Raw genomic sequence first — 24,124 nt, forward strand, 5'->3', positions numbered from 1 at the left:
AAATCAAATGAATACCTAGCACATTTTCATTTTACATTTTATTTTTACAACATAAATCGTGCTGCTGCATTGTACACATTGGTGTACAATGTGAATAAAATATTAATTTTTAAATTGAAACTAAATGATTTTAGAATTTTTTTTGTTTGTTTTTTTAATTATTATTATTAACTTGGCCTACCTGGTAGTCTAGACAGTTAACACACAATAGATCACAGTCCTATACCGACGCTCAGTGAATTTATGCAGGAATGCCCATAACTACATATTCACATAAGGTTGAACCTCAAAGAAAAACTGCTGCTGCAAAGCATTCTGTAAAAAGTCGCTAACAGAATTGCGCTTGTTTAGTAAATTTAACCCTAGACTTCCAACTTACAAAATGTGAATAATTGATAAGAAATCTATTATATCAGGATGTTTGTACTAGAAGTCCTAGTCAGCTGGATGTGAAAAGCAGTGCTGTAACAAGCTGTTATAAACCATATAGCTGCTATAAACCATTTACAGTAGCTGTTATAAACCATATAGCTGCTATAAACCATATACAGTAGCTGTTATAAACCATATAGCTGTTCTTATCTGTGCTTATCGAGTAAAATGTCACATAATGCAATAATAAGTTAGTTCTCGATAATTCCCTTTATTCAATGATTCAGCACCTTCTTTGTGCCCCCGAAATGGCAACTCCTGTCTTGCTAAACAGGTAACAACATCTGTTAGTGGTTTTACTACATCTCTAATCCTCTTAACAAGAGCATTGTGTTTAGCCATTTGTAAACACAATCCTTCCTTTAACGCAATGTCAATTCTGACTTCCCCAAGAAGCTGAGATTTTACCTCTGTGGATATGTGACTGGGTACTGATGTGTCTTTTTACAGCCCGTGGAAGATTTTTCTAATTGCTGTACCCCACAGAAATCCACAGTGAAGATGAAGAGCCAGTTTGAAAAAGCAAACAAGGCCAGCAGAACAGCTTTTGCTGTTGAATACTCAGGCAGCCATTTTTTTTTTTTTTTTTAATACCATGAGCAGTTCAAAAGGCAGTTTTGTTTTGGACCTCCCCGTTGAAGAAGGTCCAATCTAGGCTTTGGACGACCATTGTTTTTTATTCTTGAAAGCAAGGAAACTGGTGTATGAATTAAAAAAATCAACATTTTCGACGGCACCCATTGTTCACAAAAAAAAATATATACAACTACATCGTACTGCATATGGATTTCGAAAAAGGTAGCCAAACGTGGAGACCCATACCCTGCCAGGCAACAGACACATCAAGATTAAGTCTAATTAGTGGTGAAGGCCAGCTGCAAACTTGTATCGTGTAGCCAATACAAATAGAGTTAAACTTGACAGACAGAGAGTGATTGAACGTGGAATACACACAGACTCCCACCCATTCTGAGGCTCAATGGGATTCTGTCATGTTAGCTAATAGCAATACAGTAGACCTTGGAAAGCTTTGAAAATGTATGCAATGGGAACGGGAGCTAGAGGCTAAACAAAACTCACCAGTGACACACTGCTATCACACATCAGTATGCTTATTGCACTGCGATTATTTTTAAAGTAAAATAGTTTTAAGTAGTATAGTAATTTTTACTTTTACAAAACTACACTTAGGCTTAACCTCTGTAGCCTCTTATGAAGAGCTGCCACTGGTGTATACTATAGTGTACCAAGTTTTATAATGAGATACATGATCATTATAATCTGTTACAGATGCCTTAGTAACCAGAAACACATACAAAAATATGTTTGGGTGACTAGAATGAGGAGGTTTCTTTCATTTCAAAACTCTAGTGTGAATCTTTTCAGCATCTCTAGTTAACATCGCTTCCAGCACACATCATTAAAATGTTTTACCCTGACATTTTGTGAAACGTCTAGATGTGGAAGGTATTCTTTGTTGGCAATGGTGACAGTATTGCAGAATGGGATCACCGCAGCTATGGGGCAAAGCATGGAATTGTTTTTCAATTAGAAATGATCTGTAATACTTCATATAGAAGTCTGCAGACAGTGATGTTTTAAAATAAATTTTACTTGTCATCCCCTGCCATTAAAGAGTAATTGTGGGTTGAAATATTCAGTAATTGCTGGTGACTCTTCCCTTTGATGGAAGCATGCTGTAGTTTTTAAAACAGGATCTCTGTCATCTATGGATGTAGATTCAAATGACCTTTATGTTAGAAATATGAAGAATACTGGAACACAGCTGTTATAATTTTGGATTACGATCCATGTTTCACAAAATTATTTTGCCCTTTTCTTTTATGGACTGTGGTATATATATATATACATACAGACGTATGCATAAAAAAGCAGCATGTTTTCACTCATTCGGGGTTGTTGTGTGTTTGGTGAGTGGAGAACCACTCACACCTCTTGGAACAGAGGAAATAATAAATTATTGTAATAATAGTTACAAAGTCGAGCGAGCTCAAAACAAATCGTTTAGCAAACAAACAGACCAAATAAAAACCGTATGTGTTATTTTGGTACCACTTGAAGTTGTCCTGTTTCGTTGTTTTTCTTAACAGAAGATAGCAACCGTTTAGTTTCTGTCGATCTGTTCATTATTAAATGCAGAGCGAGACCATTCGCTCAGCTCCACCAAACTCCACCTCTCTTTGTTTATTTCCTGGTTCCTGTTTCTGGTCTGACGTCCCCCACTCCAGCCGTCTTTGTGACATGTACTTACACATATGAGGTGCTAGCCCTGAGAATGCATCATTTGATTAGGATCTCCTTGTGATCTGTAAGTTTTAAATGTTTGTTTGGTAGAGTACATGTGGTTCCACGGAAACTGTTCATGTTGTTTTTTTACATAATTCCTGGTGTTTTATTACTTTTGATTCTGTTGTGGCTGATCCGGATATTTCCAATTATGTCATCGTTTAAGATATTCTTAACACAACGAGCCATTATGACAGTGCTGTTTTTGTTTTGTTCAGCTGACATTCCTTAGTGTAAAATTTGCTGCCCGACCATATACTGTGCATAAAAACTGAAAAAATACAACCTAGAATTTGACTACTCAAATTAAAACTGTACTTCAAATGAACAACATACAGTTAAATACAATTTAAAAAATGAATGCAAAATGTCAGATCAGCAATTGTATTTGCAGTATTTTGGCTGTTTTTGGTACACAGTTTCATTTTGTGCTGCACATTGATTTGGTTGGCCTAATACTGTTCACAGTCGCGTACAGGTCAGTTGCTGTCTCACACACCATATTCAGCCGTGTCTTTTCTTGTGCGTTCAGGTCAGTTCCTGTCTCACACACCACATTTGGCCGTGTTATTTCTTGCACGTACAGGACGGTTCTGTCTCACACACATACACACACACACACACACACACACACGTAATATTGCCTTTTTGACTCATTTATGGGACACCCTGTACCAACATGTAAGGAGGGAATCACTAGACTAAACACAATAACTTGTAATCATTAAGAATAAGGCAGCATGATATTATTATATAATATGCTTATTCATTTCCATGTTCATTCAAATGGTACAATGGTAATTTCTTTTCCCCACTTTTATATTTATTTTAAGGTTCTAGTGAATATGAAGCTGTCTGTAGAGATCTAGTACAGTTCTCTCTTGTTATTTGACTATTTGAGAATTCACTAGTTCAGTTAATTCGTGGTCAGGTCATGTTGACAGTAAATTGTAACTACACGTACTACACTTTCAACTTAATCTGAACTTGAATAGCGCACATTTCTCTTTTTAGTTAATTTGCAAATACAGTTCTGAGATAAATAAAACCTGACATTCCCTGAACAACTTTGTTTTTTTTTAAATACATTTTTTCTTTCTGTTTGTATTATTTATTTATTTATTTTTACCAGCTTGCCACTTCAAATTATAATGCTGTACAGTAACCATTGGTCTTTTCAGAGGGCCAGGTCATACACAAATCTAAACATGGCTTCAAGGCATTCGCTTGCGCAAAGCTGACAAAAAAATAAAATAAAGCAGTGTTGTACTTACGGTCATTGCACAGGGGACCAGCGAATGAGGTCATGCTGCAGTCACAGCTGAATCCATCCCATTGCTGGAGACACACTCCTTGGTTTGCACAAGAATCCTCCTGGCAGGTAGTACTGGGGCCTAGATTTCGACAGAAAAAAAAGAGCAGCCTACTTTTTGATTTGTTTCGCTTCACTGGAACTCCTGTCTGTTTGGTCACACTTATTGTTTCACATAGTTGTCAACACCACTCTGGGTCATGTGGAGTTTACACTAGCTCAAAGGTCAAAGTTCGAGAAAAGCATAACTGTAGTACAGTATTCAAAAATAGGGTACTGTAATTGCCCATGATAAATAATAATAATAATAATAATAATAATAATAATAATAATAATAATAATAATAATAATGAAAGGTTAACAAGTTGTAAATCTGAATTAATACATCTATAAATGTGTTATAACACATCGCAGAAACAATAGCTGATAACAACAACAATTATAGAAACAGAGTTATAAAACACACAATTAAGGCATTATTGTAATTGTTATAAAAAATCATCTTTCATAATAACATGTTTTGTACAGTAGATGCTTTAAATAAGTAACGCAGTAGGTGTGACCAGTAAAGAATATAATTTAAGATCATTCATGTAGTCTTCAATATTAATGTGTACACTTGCTATAAATATTATTTGAACACCTCTCCCTGGATTAATTAAGTTCTGGCTCCGTTTTACAAAACTTCAAGCTATGCCATTAATTGAGTTACATCTCGAGGATTTCTTCACAACATGTGCACTTGTTTTTATTATTATTATTATTATTATTATTATTATTATTATTATTATTATTATTATTATTATTATTATATTTAGAGTAGTAGTCATAGTAGTCGTATTTATTGCTCTAATGCCTACACGATGTTGTTTATTGGCTTTGCATCATTTCAGATTTCAAAAGAATCCTGCATGCTGAAAATCGGTAAGCTTGTGTCAGGACTATCCCATATTTTATCTCAAGCAGGTGTGAATTGAGAAGGTTACTGTGGGAATTCTATCACCTTCTGGACAGTTTTGAAACCTGCCATGAGACGAACTCAATCACAATGCAAAGCTTTCAGGTGCATAATGAACTGTAGCGGAGCCTGGGTGAGGGGAGGGGGTAGCTCCTTTACTATAACTCAGATCATTTTAAAGGTAATTGGCTGCACGCATTCCTGAATTTTGGCACTAGTTTCCATATATTTCTATACCTATAGTTGCTTGGCTGAGGGTATTTAATGGACTGTGATCGGGTAGTTTACTTTATACAAATAGTTTTGTCCTTTTATATATATATAATCTGAGGTGTTGAGTTAACCACGGGTGCACATGAGCCATGACATATAAGTAACAGAACTCACACGTTTACAGTATTACAGTATTTACAGGTTTATTTTTAGTTAAATGTCCTTATGAAAACGGTTGAAAGAACTGCTACGAATGAATCAATTACAGTATACAGTACTGTACAAACTTGTATAGTTCGATTCGACTAGTCATCCACTAATCTTTAATAGTTTTTATCCCTTCGGTACAATTAAAAAATTCAAAGAGGCACGGTGCATATATTTTATACTGGAAATCCGGGATCAAGGCTGTCTGTCAAATTTGCGAAGGTGTCGAGTTATCCCCAAGTCGAGTTAACCAAAGATGACTGTATATATATGTCCCCCAATTCCCAATACTTGTGAATCATGCAATATTTCTACAGTAAATACAGTACCGTTGCTGTTTAAACTATAAACAACTTCCCAGTCTAACTTCCGTTTCTGTCTCCCTTTGATACAGTATCTGAACTGAAGAAAACTAAGCTGACACTATATAACACAGACATCTTATTCAGCATTCGTTTTATGCATGATTAATTCACGGCAAGTAACATTTTTGCTTCACTATATGTGCATTATAGAGAGGGAGTTATTTGATTTTGTATTTTAGTCAGATGTGTGTTATGTGTCCAGTAACGGCCACCACCCCCTACCCTGTCTATAACACTAACCCTAAACCTAACCCTAACCCTAACCCTAACCCCCTACCCTGTTTATAACACTAACCCTAACCCTAACCCTAACCCTAACCCCATACCCTGTTTATAATGCTCTTCGGTTACAATGCTCTCATTGTGTGTCCCCTGAGTCTCGTGTTATAACGAGGGAGCACTGTGTGTGTCTTTGTGTGTGTCATATATATATATATATATATATATATATATATATATATATATATATATATATATATATATATGTGAAGATGTAATTTTCTGTTTAGTCATCAAACAACGTTGAAGAAAAAGAGTAGTTGTTGCAACTTGCTATTTTTCTGTCAGCAGAATTATGAAAGATTTAAAAACATGAGCTGTACTTTCAAATACTTGTACTCGACATATATTTAATGAAAATGTGTATATATAGATATATATATATATCTATATATAGATATATATATTATATATATTATATAATTATATATTATATATATATATATATATATATATATATATAGTTGTAGTCAAAACTTTACATACCCCAATGGAAATTTATAATTTATAGAAATCTCTCGAAAACAAATGATTATAGAAAAAATATTTTGTAGCAAAATTAGGAAAAAAGTTACAAGAATTTATTTCAGCAATGTTTTTGCAAATTCAAAAGTATTCATACCCTGACAAGGAAAATAAAATTAATAGGTAGTTGAGGCACCTTTAGCAATTCTAACCTAATTTAAACAATTAGGATATTTGTTAATAAGCTTTTGGCATGATTCTATAGTGATTTTTGACCATTCTTCAAAACAAAATTGTTCCAGTTCATTCAAATTCCAAGGACTTCTCTTGTGCACAGCCTTCTTCAACTCATACCAACAATTCTCAATCTAATTTAGATCGGGACTTTGACCGGGCCATTCCAGAACCTCGGTTTTATTCTTCTTTAACCATTCTGAAGTAGATTTTGATGTGTGCTTTGGATCGTTGTCTTGTTGGAATGTTCAGTTGTGCTTTAAACCAAGTTTTATAGTGGAGGGTTTCAGATGATTGGCCAATATCTTTTGATATGCTATGTAATCCATTTTATCATATATTGGAACTAAATTTCCTGTGCCATTAGAGGAAAAACAGGATATTACCACATTTCCACCTCCATGTTTGATAGTAGGTGTGGTGTTTTTTTCCATCATTCCCATCATTCAAATACCATTTTGCAAACTTTAATCGATTGTCCTTGTGACGTTTTCCTAAGAGTGGCTTTTTCTTTGGCCTGCGACCATTGAGACCTTCACCATGCAATTCTCGCCCTACGGTTGAAATGGAAACCCCAGTCCCACTTGCAGCCATTCACTTTGAATATCTTTTGCAGTCAATCTCGGATTGTTATTAACCTTCCTCACAATTCTTCTACTTGTTCTTGGTGAAAGAACCTTCTTTCTTCCAGACCGAAGGAGCGTTGTGACAGCACCATGAGTCTTATATTTCTTGATAATAGAAATAATAGTTGAAATTGGGATACTCAAATGGTATCTTCTTGTATCCTTCTCCAATTTTATGACAATAAATAATTTTCTGCCTAAGGTCTTCAGATAGATCTTTACTTTTTCCCATATTGGCTTATTGGTAATGACGGCAAACAGCCTATGCCTAACCCTTTTATACCCTCCAAGAATGTTTGCCTACAATCCAGCATTTTTTAGACTTTTTAGAAATAGGTTCTGCATTATTATATTGACATTTCTAGCACCTTGTAGATAATACTATCATAGCATCAAAGGGTATAAATACTTTTGAATGAGCATTTTCAGAGTTTTGCACAAAAATAGCTGAAATAAATAATAATAATCTATTTCTTGTAACTTTTTTTCCTTGTCCACAAAAAAAAAGAACCTATGGCTCAGAAATATTTTCCATTGGGGTGTGTAAACTTTTGACTACAACAGCTACACATGATAGTTTTGTCTGTGCACAGTGCTTTCTTTTAATTTGTTACAATAGGTCTTTACAATTAGGTTTGTCAGACAGTGGAGACAGTGTGGTCCAGTGGTTATAGTTCAGGGCTTGTAACCAGTTCAAATCCCACCTCTGCCACTGACTGATTCACAGGCTACCTCTGTAAAACACTTTGTGATGGTGGTCCACTATGAAAGGTGCTATATACAAATTAAGATGTTATTTTGAAGTGTGATATATCAGTTTAAATATGATTTTGTCTTGTCGGTACCTGCATTCTTTTTTCTCCAGTTTGAAAATTTCTTTCATAAAGTTTATCACCTCCTTCCTTCCTCAATAAACATATTTTGTAGTCTCACATATACTGTACTGTGGCAAAGTGCCCTCCCCTGTGTGTATTTTGTGTTGTATGTTGTGTATTAAAGTTGGTGTTAGTCATTGGTACACAGGATAAAAACGGGTCTGTGTAACACGAGTGTTTAAAATGTATATTTGTATTTAGGCACAAGGATTGCACAGCACTTCATTTGCAAGTAAAAAGTAATAATATGTGAGCACAGGGAATTGCACTTTATTAATTCACATGCAATTGTACCGCGACTCCAATTGAATGATTGATTAGCAATCGAGTATCGGTACAGCTGCATAAAAGCTGCATGTTTTCACTCACTCGGGGTTGTGTGCTTGGTGAGTGGAGAACGGGATTGGAGACGGACGTAATGATAATAGTAATAATAATAGTAGTTAAAAATATCTGCTCAGCGTGTTTTTTCTGTTTAGTCTGTTTTGTTTGTCCGCCTCTCTTTGTTTATTTCCTGGTTCCTGTTACTGGTCTGACGTCCCCCACTCCAGCCATCTTTGTGACATGTACTTACACATATGAGGTGCTAGCCCTGAGAATGCATCATTTGAATAGGATCTCTTTGTGATCTGTAAGTTTAAAATGTTTGTTTGGTCAGGTCAGTTCCTCTCAAACACCATATTCAGCAGTGTTATTTCTTTCACGTTCAGGTCAGTTCCTGTCTCACACACCACATTCGGCAGTGTTATTTCTTTCAAGTTCAGGTCAGTTCCTCTCTCACATACCACATTAAGTAGTGTTATTTCTTTCACATTCAGTTCAGTTCCTCTCTCACACATCACATTCAGCAGTGTTATTTCTTTCATGTGAAGGTCAGTTCCTCTCTCACACACCACATTCGGCAGTGTTATTTCTTTCATGTAAAGGTCAGTTTCTGTCTCACACATCACATTCGGCAGTGTTATTTCTTTCACGTTCAGTTCAGTTCCTCTCTCACACATCACATTCGGCAGTGTTATTTCTTTCATGTAAAGGTCAGTTCCTCTCTCACACACCACATTCGGCAGTGTTATTTCTTTCATGTAAAGGTCAGTTCCTCTCTCACACATCACATTCGGCAGTGTTATTTCTTTCACGTTCAGTTCAGTTCCTCTCTCACACATCACATTCAGCAGTGTTATTTCTTTCATGTGAAGGTCAGTTCCTCTCTCACACACCACATTCGGCAGTGTTATTTCTTTCATGTAAAGGTCAGTTTCTGTCTCACACATCACATTCGGCAGTGTTATTTCTTTCATGTAAAGGTCAGTTTCTGTCTCACACATCACATTCGGCAGTGTTATTTCTTTCACGTTCAGTTCAGTTCCTCTCTCACACATCACATTCGGCAGTGTTATTTCTTTCATGTAAAGGTCAGTTCCTCTCTCACACATCACATTCGGCAGTGTTATTTCTTTCATGTAAAGGTCAGTTTCTGTCTCACACATCACATTCGGCAGTGTTATTTCTTTCACGTTCAGTTCAGTTCCTCTCTCACACATCACATTCAGCAGTGTTATATCTTTCATGTGAAGGTCAGTTCCTCTCTCACACATCACATTCAGCAGTGTTATTTCTTTCATGTGAAGGTCAGTTTCTGTCTCACACATCACATTCGGCAGTGTTATTTCTTTCACGTGAAGGTCAGTTCCTCTCTCACACACCACATTCAGCAGTGTTATTTCTTTCATGTGAAGGTCAGTTCCTCTCTCACACATCACATTCAGCAGTGTCGTTTCTTTCATGTGAAGGTCAGTTTCTGTCTCACACATCACATTTGGCAGTGTTATTTCTTTCATGTTCATGTCAGTTTCTGTCTCACACATCACATTCGGCAGTATTATTTCTTTCATGTTCAGGTCAGTTCCTCTCTCACACATCACATTCAGCAGTGTTATTTCTTTCATGTGAAGGTCAGTTTCTGTCTCACACATCACATTCAGCAGTGTCGTTTCTTTCATGTGAAGGTCAGTTCCTCTCTCACACATCACATTCGGCAGTGTTATTTCTTTCATGTGAAGGTCAGTTCCTCTCTCACACATCACATTCAGCAGTGTCGTTTCTTTCACGTTCAGTTCAGTTCCTCTCTCACACATCACATTCAGCAGTGTCGTTTCTTTCATGTGAAGGTCAGTTCCTCTCTCACACATCACATTCAGCAGTGTCGTTTCTTGCACACATTAAAAAAGACAGAGACAGACAGTGTTTTCTTTCACCTCTTTCATGTTATTTAACCCCAAATTACACAGGACTGAATCTATCTTTCATGTTCAGGTCCCTAACCCTAACCCTGTTATTTCTTTCATGTTACCAGTAACCCTACACATCACATTCGGCAGTGTTTTTCTTTCATGTGGAGGTCAGTTTCTGTCTCACACATCACATTATGACAATAAATAATTTTCTGCCTAAGGTCTTCAGATAGATCTTTACTTTTTCCCATATTGGCTTATTGGTAATGACAGCAATTCACACCTATGCCTAACCCTTTTATACAGTGTTATTTCTCCAAGAATGTTCACCTACAATCACAGCATTTTTCTAGACTTTTCTAGAATTAGGTTCTGCATTATTTCTATTGAAATTTCTAGCACCTTGTAGACAATACTATCATAGCATCAAATCAGGTATGAATACTTTTGAATGAGCATTTTTGGAGTTTTGCAAAAAAATTGCTGAAATAAATAATTGTCAATAATCTATTTCTTGTAACTTTTTTTCCTTGTCCACAAAAAAAAAGAACCTATGGCTCAGAAATATTTTCCATTGGGGTGTGTAAACTTTTGACTACAACAGCTACACATGATAGTTTTGTCTGTGCACAGTGCTTTCTTTTAATTTGTTACAATAGGTCTTTACAATTAGGTTTGTCAGACAGTGGAGACAGTGTGGTCCAGTGGTTATAGTTCAGGGCTTGTAACCAGTTCAAATCCCACCTCTGCCACTGACTTCTTCACAAACACTTTGTGATGGTGGTCCACTTTGTGATGGTGGTTCCACTATGAAAGGTGCTATATACAAATTAAGATGTTATTTTGAAGTGTGATATATCAGTTTAAATATGATTTTGTCTTGTCGGTACCTGCATTCTTTTTTCTCCAGTTTGAAAATTTCTTTCATAAAGTTTATCACCTCCTTCCTTCCTCAATAAACATATTTTGTAGTCTCACATATACTGTACTGTGGCAAAGTGCCCTCCCCTGTGTGTATTTTGTGTTGTATGTTGTGTATTAAAGTTGGTGTTAGTCATTGGTACACAGGATAAAAACGGGTCTGTGTAACACGAGTGTTTAAAATGTATATTTGTATTTAGGCACAAGGATTGCACAGCACTTCATTTGCAAGTAAAAAGTAATAATATGTGAGCACAGGGAATTGCACTTTATTAATTCACATGCAATTGTACCGCGACTCCAATTGAATGATTGATTAGCAATCGAGTATCGGTACAGCTGCATAAAAGCTGCATGTTTTCACTCACTCGGGGTTGTGTGCTTGGTGAGTGGAGAACGGGATTGGAGACGGAGGTAATAATAATAGTAATAATAATAGTAGTTAAAAATATCTGCTCAGCGTGTTTTTTCTGTTTAGTCTGTTTTGTTTGTCCGCCTCTCTCTTTGTTTATTTCCTGGTTCCTTTTTCTGATGTGACATTAAAACATCAATGTGTATATGACCTGTCTGACGTCTCCCACTCCAGCCGTCTTTGTGACATGTACTTACACATATGAGGTGCTAGCCCTGAGAATGCATCATTTGAATAGGATCTCTTTGTGATCTGTAAGTTTAAAATGTTTGTTTGGTCAGGTCAGTTCCTCTCAAACACCATATTCAGCAGTGTTATTTCTTTCACGTTCAGGTCAGTTCCTGTCTCACACACCACATTCGGCAGTGTTATTTCTTTCAAGTTCAGGTCAGTTCCTCTCTCACATACCACATTAAGTAGTGTTATTTCTTTCACATTCAGTTCAGTTCCTCTCTCACACATCACATTCAGCAGTGTTATTTCTTTCATGTGAAGGTCAGTTCCTCTCTCACACACCACATTCGGCAGTGTTATTTCTTTCATGTTCAGGTCAGTTTCTGTCTCACACATCACATTCGGCAGTGTTATTTCTTTCACGTTCAGTTCAGTTCCTCTCTCACACATCACATTCGGCAGTGTTATTTCTTTCATGTAAAGGTCAGTTCCTCTCTCACACACCACATTCGGCAGTGTTATTTCTTTCATGTAAAGGTCAGTTCCTCTCTCACACATCACATTCGGCAGTGTTATTTCTTTCACGTTCAGTTCAGTTCCTCTCTCACACATCACATTCAGCAGTGTTATTTCTTTCATGTGAAGGTCAGTTCCTCTCTCACACACCACATTCGGCAGTGTTATTTCTTTCATGTAAAGGTCAGTTTCTGTCTCACACATCACATTCGGCAGTGTTATTTCTTTCATGTAAAGGTCAGTTTCTGTCTCACACATCACATTCGGCAGTGTTATTTCTTTCACGTTCAGTTCAGTTCCTCTCTCACACATCACATTCGGCAGTGTTATTTCTTTCATGTACAGGTCAGTTCCTCTCTCACACATCACATTCGGCAGTGTTATTTCTTTCATGTAAAGGTCAGTTTCTGTCTCACACATCACATTCGGCAGTGTTATTTCTTTCACGTTCAGTTCAGTTCCTCTCTCACACATCACATTCAGCAGTGTTATATCTTTCATGTGAAGGTCAGTTCCTCTCTCACACACCACATTCGGCAGTGTTATTTCTTTCATGTAAAGGTCAGTTTCTGTCTCACACATCACATTCGGCAGTGTTATTTCTTTCACGTTCAGTTCAGTTCCTCTCTCACACATCACATTCGGCAATGTTATTTCTTTCATGTAAAGGTCAGTTTCTGTCTCACACATCACATTCGGCAGTGTTATTTCTTTCATGTTCATGTCAGTTTCTGTCTCACACATCACATTCAGCAGTGTTATTTCTTTCATGTGAAGGTCAGTTCCTCTCTCACACATCACATTCAGCAGTGTCGTTTCTTTCATGTGAAGGTCAGTTCCTCTCTCACACATCACATTCAGCAGTGTCGTTTCTTTCATGTGAAGGTCAGTTCCTCTCTCACACATCACATTCAGCAGTGACGTTTCTTTCATGTGAAGGTCAGTTTCTGTCTCACACATCACATTCGGCAGTGTTATTTCTTTCACGTGAAGGTCAGTTCCTCTCTCACACACCACATTCAGCAGTGTTATTTCTTTCATGTGAAGGTCAGTTCCTCTCTCACACATCACATTCAGCAGTGTCGTTTCTTTCATGTGAAGGTCAGTTTCTGTCTCACACATCACATTTGGCAGTGTTATTTCTTTCATGTTCATGTCAGTTTCTGTCTCACACATCACATTCGGCAGTATTATTTCTTTCATGTAAAGGTCAGTTTCTGTCTCACGCATCACATTCGGCAGTGTTATTTCTTTCATGTTCATGTCAGTTTCTGTCTCACACATCACATTCAGCAGTGTTATTTCTTTCATGTGAAGGTCAGTTCCTCTCTCACACATCACATTCAGCAGTGTCGTTTCTTTCATGTGAAGGTCAGTTTCTGTCTCACACATCACATTCAGCAGTGTCGTTTCTTTCATGTGAAGGTCAGTTCCTCTCTCACACACCACATTCGGCAGTGTTATTTCTTTCATGTGAAGGTCAGTTCCTCTCTCACACATCACATTCAGCAGTGTCGTTTCTTTCACGTTCAGTTCAGTTCCTCTCTCACACATCACATTCAGCAGTGTCGTTTCTTTCATGTGAAGGTCAGTTCCTCTCTCACACATCACATTCAGCAGTGTCGTTTCTTGCACACATTAAAAAAGACAGACAGACATAACCTCTTATTTAACCCCAAATTACACAGGACTGAATCTATCAATCAGAGACCTAACCCTAACCCTAACCCTAACCCTAACCCTACCGCAAAGGAAGAGTTTCGTGGAAGAAAATCCAAATAAATCAAGAAGAAACCCTTTTACTTAAGCCCACAAAGTAAACCTCTCTTTGCTGCAACACAAAGGAATCAAAAAGTATAACCGATGAGTAGAATTCTCTTACGATACAACCAGCACACCCAGTCTTTAAAATCCTCCCTCTTTACCAGCTGTTAATGGTTAGATGTCAGTGAAATGAGAGTTGATTGGCATGGATGTTATTTCTAAATTTAACTACTGTAAAATTTATTTTGGTAATCATCTAGTGGATCTCTGTTCTACAAGTGCATCTATTTGTAATCTCTTACAGATCCATGCATGTGTACATATTTAAAATTGTAATACTATTCGAAATTTCTACTAAGGAGACTGGTTATCACTATTTAAACAATATGTTATGATTAGTTGTTGGATTATTTCATTTAAGTCCAAGCATCTATTGCAGGGAAGATCAGGAGAGGTAACTGTTAAAAGGTTGTGGGACTGTTCACAAAATGTTCATGAAAACTTTATATTTATGATTTTTTAGTGTGTGTTCGTTTTTTCCACGATTTGATTGGAGACATTTTTTATGAACATTAAGCCTTATTAGAATTAAGGTTTTGTGAAAAAGGCTCACGCTTGTTAAGGGAAAGGAATAAGTTGAGAGAGGTATATTACTTTTCTTTTCAATTATCCAGTGGAATTTGCTGTTTTATTTCCTTTGTAATAAAGTTGCATATTTATCACATTCCCAAATGGACATATATTGTATAATATTAAACAGAGCTGAAGCCAGTTGTCTTTTAATGTGTCCAAATAATATTTATAGCGTCTATTTACAACTTTCATTACCTAGGATATACATTGTTGTAGCTTTGACTAATGTAATCCCTTTTCCACAGAAATCTACCAAAGGTAAATCCAAACTGGAGTTTCATAACTAACAAAATCCCAAATAGAAATGTTGGCAAGTCATGTGGAATAAAGCATGCAGTGATTTTTTTTTTCCTCTGGGATAGCGTGAATAAAAAAATAAAACATGCTTTAATATAACAAAAAAGTGAAGGAAACATAAAAATATAATTGTACTGGGTTAACAAAAAAAATACAGCAAACTGAAGTCACTAGTACACAAAGATATTAAAGGCTGAAAGCCCCATAGTAATAATATAAGATTATAATAATAATAATAATAATAATAATAATAATAATAATAATAATAATAATAATAATAATAATAATAATAATAATTTACTATGGTTACACTCCCATACAGTTATAAGGGAATTTTTTTCATTGTGTTTATATGGACACATATTGCAAATTAAGGGTTTCAGACTTGGATTGTACACACAAAGCTATCTACCTTGTAAGTCAGCTTTCATCAATGCAACTTTTGTCAGCAAAATAAAATAAAAGCAAAATATATCAAATGTTAGTAAGCATTGAAATGTTAGCATCACAGTCAACTGGAGAGAAGAGACAGCCATGCTGTTTCAAGAGAGAATAGAGAGAGAAATGCTGTAGAAGGAACAGAGTGGCCGAGCGATCGAGTCAAGCAAGGACTGAGCAGTTGCTGTTTGAATTACAAAAAAGCTGATGTGATGTGAGATGAATGTAAATTAAAAGCATTGGCAGCTTTAAATGTGTGCAACCCAACCTGTGCAAGGATTTCAGAATATAATGCGCTATTCAGTTCCATCGTAAAAAAGATTTAGTTTAGAGTGAATACATCCAGACTGCTATGGCATCTGCTCATGCTGAGTGAAAATCCTTTGATGCTGGTCTTCAGTCTATGCATATTAGAATGGCCAAAATGTTTCAAAGAGAAAAGTGTACTTTAAACTGTAAAGTATTGTATATTCATTACTCTTCAAAACATAAAAATACATTGTATAGCATTCCTTCTAAATGCTGCTGATCTGCTCAATACATAGTCAATGATAAGCATGAAAAAATATAGTCTGATCCCAGTGAAATATCATACCAATGCTCATCTCTCCACAGAAGGATGTGAATAAAGGATGTTTCAGCCTGCAATTACAATTTTAGCAATGGTTCCTGCAGGTCACACACACACACACATAGTCATCCCCTTTGGGTTTCAATATCTTCACTGCAAGTTGCATTGAGTTATTGTACTACAGTACAGCGTGGCATATCTGCCCCCCTGTGGACTGGGGTATAGGCAGATATGTAAAAAAGTCGGATTTGCGAACATCTACAGAAAAAGCATTTACATATGCATAAATAGGTTAGTGAACAAAAACAACAATCAAACTGCTTTAAACATGGGGACATTTTCTGCTTTAAAAGTAAGCAAACACAAATGAGATTAGGCATCAAATACACAGTGTTGCTATGCGGTTTGCTATAAACCACCTCCAAGCAAAGCTTAAAAAAAACAAAAAAAACAGTACATGTACAGTAAGCTGCAACTGATGGCTTCTTTCTTAACTCTAAAGTCCCTGCCTCCCTCGTTCTGCTTTCTTAATATCTCTGTCACAATACTTTCTTGATATTGCAAATAGCCGATAAGCAGGTCGGTTTGAATATTGCTTCGGCTATTTTAAACAAACAGCCGATAAGCATTGTGTTTATAAAGCTTGCTTTGTTTAATTCAAATGCATTTAAAAGCTACAACAACACGCTGCCAATACCTGCAAACGTGCGCTCCATCATATAAACACATTGCACAAAGAAAAGCTTTCTCGACTGGCGTATTGAAACGTCACTGCTGCACGCACATATTTACCTTATATATTTATGACATTTATTTAGCGAGGCAGTTAATTGATCATGGCGGTTATGTGACGGTCGGATATGCGACGTTCCACTGTAAATTATATATATATATATATATATATATATATATATATATATATATATATATATATATATATATATATATATATATATAAATACAATATGTAATGACAACAAAACAGTTTAATTTTGTCAAATTGAAATAATACAAAACACAAGGCATGTTTTGTGTTAACTATTTGTAGTAATGAAATTGATATAATTACTGCAACAAAAAAATGTTTAACAAAAAAACAAAATAAATAAGTATTATTTTAAGGGGTAAAATTCCCATCAGTGATATATAGGACAATAATAATAATAATAATAATAATAATAATAATAATAATAATAATAATAATAATAATAATAATACAGTACAAAAATGAAAACACAAAGTCATGCACAAACAACTATTTGAAAATAAGGAGGTTGGAATAAAAGTGAATTATCTTCACTTTCTTCTAAGTGTAAGGCCTGTACTTCAAAATGCCATGTTTTTTTTTTTTTTAAATGTCAATGCATATTGTTAAAGAGTGGCAGGATTTAGACAAGCCACTGTTTAGATATCCAAAATAGACTTGATGGAAGTAATTGATTTCCCTTTTCAGAAGGCTTAAACAAGCATGTTTCTACTTCACATCATATATATATATATATATATATATATATATATATATATATATATATATATATATATATATATATATATATATATATAAACTGTCAGACCCGAGCTTGTCTTTGTTTTGTTTTTCACAGCAACAATACCACAGTTTATTTCTAAGCTCCTAATATCATAAGTTAGTTAAAGCTTAGATTACAATGGAAAATCAATGGGTGAAATAAACAGACAAGGGAATGAATACATGAAGGGCTGAACACATTCAACAGGACACATGATGCAAAGATATGTTTAGTGTTTAGCAGATAATTGTGCACTTGAATGCTTGAATGTGTATCATGTTTGTGCTATTATGAAATAGCATGAATTCTAGAATGTGTCGAAGCCTCAAAGCCAAAGTGCATGAAATAAGAGTTTGCTTTTTTGTGTACTGCTTTTGTATGAGAATTGTTGTTTCCAATATAATTACTCTGAATAATTAGAAGTGTTTTAATATAGTATATTTAATATATGTAAAGGGGAATACATTTAGAAAGTGAGAATCACTTGTAATAAATTGTACTCTCTCCTGTCATTAAGGATGCATACATCAGAATCAGACAACATCAATTATTGAAAAGAAAACAAAAAAAAACATATAATAATAATAATAATAATAATAATAATAATAATAATAATAATAATAATAATTATAATAATTTTTTGTATGTAAAAATAAGACGGAAAAAAACGACAGTATTGCATGAAATTAGCAAAACGAAGTTTGCTATTATAGTTATGCTCCCAGCACAAGGGCAAGTGGAATAACACATTATGAGTGTTTTGGCACTGCACAATCCACAGTTAAGTGTACCTTCGCATCCTCTGTCAATCTGTCCCACACATGAAAGTGCGTCAGAGATCAGGTCTGGAAGACGTCCGTTCAAATCCACAGAAGCCAGGCACCCTTGGAAACCCTCCTTTGCATGCACCAGCTTGGGCAGATCTTTGTACATTTCTTTGGCAACCCCACCAACAAATAAGTCCCCTATTGGATGCAAAAATAAAAGCTTAATTCGTTGACTACTGTTTCCCAAATTTTAAATGTGCTGAAGTTCCTATATTTTTATAAAAGGGGGGGGGGTGGGGTGGGGGGGGGGGGGGGGGGGGGGTGACGTGACATGGTTATTACCAACAAGTTAAATATTGATTAGCCTCTTGCTCTTCTTGTGTATCCAAAAAGTAAAGTTGATTGCTCATTGTATTTGGTGCTGTGCCAAAACCCTGTCGTGTGCTTGTACTGCCCTCTACTCACCTGGACAGTCAAAACACATATTCAAACAAATTACAAATACAATATAATCACACTGAATGTGAGCATTTATACAAAGCTCATTTAATAATCTTCTGAAACAAATAACTGGTGCAGTATTTCTCTGCTGACTAGAGTGTGTTTAACAACTATCCTATTGATTATCATACAATATATTTAGTATGTACTATATTTAAAAGTAATCACTTCTGTAACATACAGTAACTATGAATACATTTTCATGTTCATATTACTTAATTTTTTTAGCTATTAAGTTACATATTTTGATATTTTATAATTCAATTAGAGACCTACCTTTAAGATCAAGATTTTTAGCTCCCACAGTGGTTTGGGTTGTCACCTTTGTGTCGATCTTTACAGTGTGAAGATTGTTTGTATCTCTTGAAATCATCACGTTGTGCCATTGATTGTCGTTCAAGGGCTTGTTAGAGTTGCCTTTGATAAGATGAGCGCCGTTACCCAAGTCAGACACATAGTGTAAATACCTAAAACAAATAATGGCATAGACATGAGTAATATACACACACACACACACACACACACACACACACACACACACACACACACACACACACACATACACACACACACACTTCAGGGTTAAATATGAATGTTCATTCTCCTGCAGTGTTTATGACTTTTATATTACCAATGTCCAAACAGAAAAGTGCTACTTGAGGGGCACAGCAGGTATGGGAATCGGACTGTTCCATATGGTACATTATGAATAAGGCTAGCAGATGTATTACTGACTTGGACTATATGTATATATTTATGTATATTGTTGATTACAAACTGTTGGCAGTATTTGCACAGCATCTGGGTCTTTACCACAGCCAGGCCTGGCTATCATTTCTAAAAAAAAAACAAGTCTGGGTAACAAACGCAGAGCAGTTAAGGGAAAAAAAAAGAAAGAAAAAATACAAATTAAGTTAGAGAATTGCATGGGATTTGAACAACCCCTTTTGGTTTCAGGTGCTGTTGAGACATACTGCAGTTTGGGAAACTTACTGGCGTTCTAGAGCCACCTACCCTTTCACAAGCTCCACCACAATGAAGTCGTTGCCATCCCCGCTGTTGAACAAGATCAGCCCGTCGGAAGACGTGGTCTTGAACTGGAAAAACAGGTGCATGGAGTAGTAGGCTTGCAGCGTAGCGAGGGCCACGTAGCTGGATTTAGACTTGAAGGTGACTGGATCTGCGATGATGTTTTTGAAGCCAATCATGGCGTTCAGCTCACAGTAGTCGATGTCACCGTTTTTACACAGATCAATGTATGGCATGCCATTAAACGACAGGCTCTGTAGGTGGCCGATGAAGTTGGACGGCACTACAGCCATGTACCGTCGCTCAGTCACGATGCCGGTTTCTACGTTGTGAAATTCAAGCCGTGTGTGGTCTCCAGCCATTTGTCCTGTAAGCAAACAAAACAACAAAGAAAGCGATTATTAAGCATATTTCATAAGTGATAATGTCTACTGTATGCTAACACTGGATTTTAGAATGCCTGTTTCATAGACTTTGCTGCCTTAGGAAATATCCACGCTACTAACCGATCTCGAGAACCGTACTCAAAAACTTTTAAATTAATCCAGCTCAAAGGGTTCACTCTAAGGCCCTGTCCACATTATGCCTTTAAACTGTATTAGTTGCCTTTACATGTAGTGTAGTTTGGTGTCAGTGATGTGATCTAATTTAGAATCAGACTCCAGACTACCTGCTGAGGCAATCATATTTAGCACTTTTAAGCTGGTTTAAAGGTAACTAATATGGTTTAAAGGCATAGTATGGACAGGGCCCAGCATCTGTATTGGATATTCCTACAGTTCCATCTTCTTCACAAATATAACATATAAAGCAAAATAAAACGAAATGCAATTATAAAAAGAAATAAAACAAACAAAAAACATTATAAAGCAAACATAGAATGACATTTTTAAATTGGGAGGTTTATACAAAAAATACCTTAAATAAATACTATGGTAAGGCTCAGCTGTTACCATAGGCACAGTCTGAAGAGAAACAGAAGCTCTGACTAGCCCTTGCGCAGATGTGTAATTTGAAGAAGTGGGAATTAAAATTGTGATGGAAGAGAATGATTTGTTTTTAAAATGCCTGAACCTCGCATAACAATTAAACAAAGCTGCAAAGAATTTGAGCATGAGGGGTTGTATGCAGCTGACAGTGACAGAATAATGATGTGCAGATTGTGCAACCGTCAGCTGGAATGGGAGTTGAAAGATACCGTTGTTAAACATCATTAGCTGTTTATTCATTTTGGGGAAAATGTGGCTTGTTTACTTCTACAGATGAAGCTACTTTATATCATAGTTGCTGTGCGGGTTAATTAATGATATAAAGCGGCTCATTTGCACATTACGAGTGCGCAAAAAAATAAAATGGTTAATTAAAGAGTAGTGTTTTAATACTCTACGTTTAGTCATCCTATACATTCAAACAAATGCATATTGTCTACTACAGGACAAATATGTTTTCTGTCCTTAACTGGAACAAAACAGTTTATGTCATTATCTATAAAAGGCATGAATTGTTGACTGATGAAAGCTATCAATATTTGTAGGTTTTTTTAGGGTTTTTTTGTGGGTACATTTGAACAGGACTGACTATTAAAATTTGGTGACGTTGGTGCTTTGTAACTGATCTGTACCCCATTAAGACTGCCCATGCAGCATCTGACAGTCTGCTCAAAACGTCAGTTTATCAGCCAAGATGATTATTGGTTGGAAATTAATTAGATTCTGTGGTTACTTATTAAAGCCCCGGCCACGCAGCATTTGAAAGGCTGCACAATCCTTGACATTAAGCAGGTTTGTGAGATGATATTAAGAGAGGTAATTTCTCAATTAACCTATGGTGCATGACGAGCGGTTTTTCAAAAACCGTGATAATAAACGAGGTATGATATTACACAATGTGATATAAAATGGGTTCATCTGTATTTTATATTAGTATGCTAATTCTTTGTTTTATTAGAAATGGTGCAAACTTTGCACTGGAGTAAATGCTGTTTAGGTTTTGACTGGATTTCAGTGAATGAATCTGCTTTGCTTAGTGTTTAAACACTGAGAAAACCCAAGCTTGTGGTATACTGCTTCAGTGCAATGGGATTGAAATATGGCACTATAGCTAGATTGCTGTATGTGCAATTATTCAGCTCCACAATAGTAGGGCAGTGTAATATAATATCATATATTAGATATATATATATATATATATATATATATATATATATATATATATATATATATATATATATATAATGGACCTGTGGAACCTATGAAGGTGCTACGCCCTGAAGGGACTCTTTATGTTGTTTGTCTATTCGTCTGAAACAGGTGCATGTATTGTTCGGGACAGGACCATGCCAGGGTTAGGTTAGGTAAGCCAGGGTTTCGCAATCCTGGTCCTGGGAACCCACTGTGTCTGCTGGTTTTCATTCCAACTGATTTCTCAATTACTTAATCAAACCCTTAATTGAAATAATATTGTGCTTAATTACACCTTTTTAATTGTTCTCAGCTCCTAAAAAGTTGCCGATTTCAAGCAACTTATAAAATTGCATAGTTAACTTGGAATCTTCAACTGTTTAAAAGCTGAAAACTATTAAAAAAGTCTAATTAAGCTAATGAATAGTTTAAATAAGGGTTCAATTAATTAACTGAAAACTCAGATGGAATGCAAACCAGCAGACACAGGGGTCCCCCAGGAGCAGGACTGGTAAACCCTGACATAAGCAAGGGGGTAGGCAGTGTGTGTGTGTGTGTGTGTGGAGGAGTGGCAGGCAGTGAGAGTGATGTGCTGCACTGATTGCAGGAGAGCAGGCTGGGGGAGGGTGAAGTGCCATTGGGCAATATAAGAATGGAAGTGATGTCAGAATGCGAGAGAGAGAGAGAGAGAGAGAGAGAGAGAGAGAGAGAGAGAGAGAGTTGCGAGCTGGAGGTGCTGAGACAGAACGAGAGTGTGAGCAAATTTAAAAGAAACTGCATAGACGAACTGAGAGCGAGGCGAGAGAGAGTCAGTGAGTGAGAGGGCCGAGATAGGAGAGACCGAAGCAATAGGTCTCAGTCCACAGAGACTGACTGTACAGAGAGAATAAAAAGCAGACAATCCATTTGCTCCTGTAATCCCCACGTCTGTCCATTTACTCGGCTTTTCGTAAAGACAGAAGAAAAAGAAAACTGAAGAGGACCCTGTATCGCCACAATATATAGGTTACCATTACTGCCGCTAATTAGAAATTATGGTAATTAAATTGTTTTTCTGTACTAGGTGTGTTTATATCAAAAATGTTTTCAAAAAAGTGGCTTTTTACGATTACAGTAATAAATATATATATATATATATATATATATATATATACACACACACACACACACACACACACACAGTATATATATATATATATATATATATATATATATATATATATATATATATATATATATATATATATATATAATATATATATAGTTATAGTCAATTTTGTACTACAATGCGTACCGGCATCATGTTAACTATATCCTTATGATATAGTTGAGTTATTTTATTATAATGTATATCTGTAATAAAACGACATTTGTGAAAAATAAACTAATAAATTAGAAAAAGTTAAAATTATTTCACCATGCTCTAGAGCAGGGGTCAGGAACCTATGGCTTTTTTCAGGATTTTATATGGCTCTGCAATTTTCAAATGTTGACTGAAAATACACCCTCGAACATGATGATAAAATTATTTTTAAACGATTAGCATAGTTGATTAATGTATAATTATGAATGTGTAAAATTAAATAAAATATGTTCAAAATATTTAGATAAGAGACTTAACATGACTGACTAATATGACTTAATATGTCTTTCAGATCGCTGAATTTTAATTGGATGATGTAGCTAGGCCTGTGTCATGTCCAGGTCAAGTTAAACAACTAGCTATCTAGCTAAATTAAAAATCCTCATCAACAAGAGCAAGATGGCGAAAAGAAAAAAAGACGACGATTACCGTTTATTCCAATCGGAATGGATGGATCAATTTTCATTTGTGGAACAGTCGGTGTCCACAGTTTGTCTTGTTTGTAATGAACGTATTGCGTCGCTC

At 35.9% G+C, this 24,124-nt stretch overlaps 1 protein-coding gene across 24 annotated transcripts in view; it reads right to left on the reverse strand.

Moving 5' to 3' along the window:
* Window positions 1-24,124, reverse strand: part of LOC121316704 (neurexin-1-like) — a 442,910-nt gene that overhangs the window by 229,881 nt on the left and 188,905 nt on the right. For all 24 annotated transcript variants that reach the window (XM_041251791.1, XM_041251800.1, XM_041251794.1 and 21 more), the window contains 4 exons: window positions 20,042-20,423; window positions 19,304-19,494; window positions 18,551-18,724; window positions 4,014-4,133 (listed from right to left, as the gene is read on the reverse strand). In XM_041251791.1, coding sequence (XP_041107725.1) covers window positions 4,014-4,133; window positions 18,551-18,724; window positions 19,304-19,494; window positions 20,042-20,423 — 867 coding nt within the window. The remainder of the gene's footprint in view (window positions 1-4,013; window positions 4,134-18,550; window positions 18,725-19,303; window positions 19,495-20,041; window positions 20,424-24,124) is intronic.

Source organism: Polyodon spathula, chromosome 6 (assembly GCF_017654505.1).
Source record: "Polyodon spathula isolate WHYD16114869_AA chromosome 6, ASM1765450v1, whole genome shotgun sequence".
NCBI classification, from domain to species: Eukaryota; Metazoa; Chordata; class Actinopteri; order Acipenseriformes; family Polyodontidae; genus Polyodon; species Polyodon spathula.